General features: G+C 58.1%; 1 protein-coding gene across 1 annotated transcript; it reads right to left on the reverse strand.

Moving 5' to 3' along the window:
- Positions 1 to 466: 466 nt before the first annotated feature.
- Positions 467 to 2,789, reverse strand: LOC130596449 (C-type natriuretic peptide 2-like). Its single transcript, XM_057404053.1, has 3 exons — positions 2,673 to 2,789; positions 912 to 1,203; positions 467 to 682 (listed from the first exon to the last, which is right to left on the reverse strand). Exons 1-2 carry the CDS (start codon positions 2,769 to 2,771, stop codon positions 931 to 933), a joined length of 372 nt encoding a protein of 123 aa, XP_057260036.1. The 5' UTR covers positions 2,772 to 2,789; the 3' UTR covers positions 467 to 682; positions 912 to 930.
- Positions 2,790 to 3,159: the final 370 nt, after the last annotated feature.

Genomic DNA, 3,159 nt, shown 5'->3' on the forward strand with positions numbered 1-3,159 from the left:
GGCTCGTGGCTAAGTTTAGACTCGGCTGATGTTACAACCTTTTCGTAAAGGCCAGGGGATGATGGCTCGTGTGGTACACCGGTGGGGCAGGAGGGGTGCGAGCGCACGCCGGGGTTTGTGGTGCCCCAGCCGCAGTGCACTGAGGAGCTGGCATGGCTCTCGGGGACAGCTTCTGCACAAACAGGAGGCCCCAGTGTTTGCTCGGCAAACACCGCAGCCCCGGGGGGGGCAGAGTGCGACTGGGATGAGCCAACGCAGGCCTCCTGCCCGAGCACACGGTCGATAGCTCGCCCCCCCCCCCCCCCCCCCCCCCCCCCCGGGGCTCTGTCGTGGCCCCGGCAGCACCGCACTGCAACCGCGCGTGCTGCCCGGCCCACCCGGAATGGCGGCGTGCACCCAACATGGCCCCGCGCGTGGGGGCTCTGCCGCCGCTGCCAGCCCTGCACCCGCACACGGGCAACCACGGCCTCAGGCAGCGGTGCTGCTGATGAGCATGGAAGCAGAGGTTAATACAGCTCTGTTTAATGAGCAAGAGTCCTCGAGCACGGAGAGGAGGGAGGAAGCAGCCGTGGAACCGGGCAGCTTCTCCTGATGCCGCTGCCGCTCTCCTTCAGGGCAGGTGTTACAGGGCTGCGCTGGTTCCCATGACGGCGCTGCCTCTGGGCGCCTGGGTCTCCTCGGGCTGTGGAGAAGCAGGGCTGGTGAGCCGCCCAGCGGCGTGCTGCCTGCCTGCTCCCGCTCCCGGCCCCGGGAGCATGGGGGGTCTGTGTCCCAGCCTTTGCCCCGGCTGCAGGCAGGAGGTGGCCCCACAGCCACCTCTCGCTCCTGTCCTCCCCAGCACCCGTGCTCTCAAGTGTCCCCTTACCTCTTCCCTACCCACTTATGCAGTCCCTCACTGCTGGCCCTCTCACCTCAGAGCCCCCTCCAAGGCTAACACCCCAAACCACTGAAGGTCCCAATCCGGTCCAGTTTCAATCCAAAGCAGCCCCTGGGCACGGCCTTCCAGGCCCAGTCTCGAGGCAGTGCCCACTTGCGACTGGCGAGGGTCTTGCGCCACAGGGAGGGACGGGCAGCTCTAGCCCCAGATGGGAGGAAGGGGAGCGTGGAGGAGAGCAACTGAGGGCCAAAACTGGACCCCTCCTTCGTGTCCTCTTCAGCCACTGTGGACTCGGGCTCCAGGGGCAGCAACTGGGAAAGGAGTATCTGGGATAAACAGAGAGGAGAGGGGGTGAGAGCAGAGTTGCCTGTGCTCCTGGCCAAAAAAAAGCCTTGTACCCCCTTGTGCCCCACTGCACGCACCTTTACAGCTTGTGCAGGACACTAAATGGTGTCCGCACACAGGCGCTGTGCCTGTGACGGTGCATCCAGACACAGGGAAGGGCTAGACCAGCAGCTCCTGCTGCCTGGAATGATTCTGCTGTCCAAAAGAGCAGCCAGCCAGCTGCTGTGAGCCTCTGCCTGTGTGCCGATTGTCCTGCTCTCGTGTGTGTCCCCAACACTTGGAAGGTAACAGGCTTTGGTCCTTGCTCCTTCTGCCAGTGCTGAGCACCTCCGTGTGCTCAGGCTGCTATGTGGCGTTTCTTTTTATCCAGAGGGCTGGTGTGGAGGACAGACCTGCCCCAAATTCCTGCTGCTAAAGATGGGGGGGGGGGAGGCAGCAGCAGAGCAGGTGGGAAAGAAGGGGACTCCACATCTTTTGGGAATCCTCTCGGTTATCTGTGCTGGTGGACACCTGCTGACTGTACACCCCCAGCATTGCTGGCAGCCCCTGGCTGTAGGGAGGCAAGGGTTGGGAGGTGCATTTGGCACAGTGGCGGCATGGCATGGCTGCCCAGGGAAGCAGCCTGCAGTAGCCATTCCACATCTGTCCCTCCTGTGGATGCTGAGCTAAGGCTGAAGATGCCTTTCGTGCGGCTCTTTTCGGCAGCGAGTTAATTCAAGCGGACACTGGCATCCTGAGCGAGGAGTGAAAGCGGTGAGTCATAGCAGGATCTGTCTTGTGATTTTAGCTCACCTCCTAACTACTTCCCTGTAGCTTTCCCAGCGTGACCTGAAGGCAAGGTGTTGGGGCTCAATATTACACTTTGGGTAAGAGGGAGCTGGTTAAATTCAAAAGATGAAAGTATTATTGCTGTAATTGCTGAGGATAAGAGATTTACCCAAAAGAAGCCCTTAGATGGCATCCTGGGGCAGGAAGGGGGCTCTTGGTCTCAATGAGGGGTAGTACTGAGTTTAGGAGTGAAAATCCTGGCCTAACAGTATGTATTTTCCCTCTGAAACCTCAGAATCAGGCACTGAACATGATGAGGGACACGGCTATAATTTCTAGTTGTTGCTGACACAAGGTGGAGTTAGACAGGATCAGACTATGGTTAAAAGCCTCTGCAGGCAACATGGGGAGTCCCACAGGCAGCCAACCCCAGACCAGAGAGCACTAAAAAGATTTTGTCTGCCCGCTGCCTTGTAATGCTGGTGCCCCTTAAGAGCTGGGTTATAAAGATACAGTCATTCTAGAGCTGAGGCTGTTGGGATGAAGGGGAGGGAACAACGAGAACAGACAACAGCTTCTGATAGCTGGAATTTGGGACCGCCATTCCGTGTTCAAACATGACCTCCCCAAACTGCCCCTCCACTCCTGAAACCTCCCTCAGCTCTCTCCCAGTCCCTCCTACCTGTAGCCTCTGTCCTGATAAGGACACAGTCTGAACGCTGGCAGAGAGCAGAACTAAGAGGAGTAAAAGCGAGCAAGGCCACGAGTGGAACCCCAGCATCTTCTCCTTATCCCAAGGCTTGTGGGAGGTGAGGCAGGACCTTGCAGCATCTGTGTCAGATGCAGTCCCTTGCCCCTCTTTGCCTTTATAGCTTTGGTTCTGGCAGGCGCCTGGCCCCCAGCTCTCTGCTGAACCACCCCCTGGAGCTCCTTAACCTTTCAGCCCTTTTGTCCAGGGTGATATATTTCAGGGTGAGCTCAGCAAGACCCCTTCCTTTAAAGAGAAAAGACACAAAGCTGTTTACTGAGTGTCTGGAAAGACGAATGTGAGTTGAGCTGCTGCTGGCCAGGACCTGGAGGTATCTGTCAGGGTCAGGAACAGGGTGACACTTTGAAACATATCCCAAAGGAGGATATTGAAGGCTGCATTGTATAATGATATTGAACAT

Source organism: Pezoporus wallicus, unplaced genomic scaffold (genome assembly GCF_028554395.1).
Source record: "Pezoporus wallicus isolate ANWC-B61680 ecotype Strahan unplaced genomic scaffold, APGP_CSIRO_Pwel_v1 contig_6598, whole genome shotgun sequence".
Taxonomy (NCBI): domain Eukaryota; kingdom Metazoa; phylum Chordata; class Aves; order Psittaciformes; family Psittacidae; genus Pezoporus; species Pezoporus wallicus.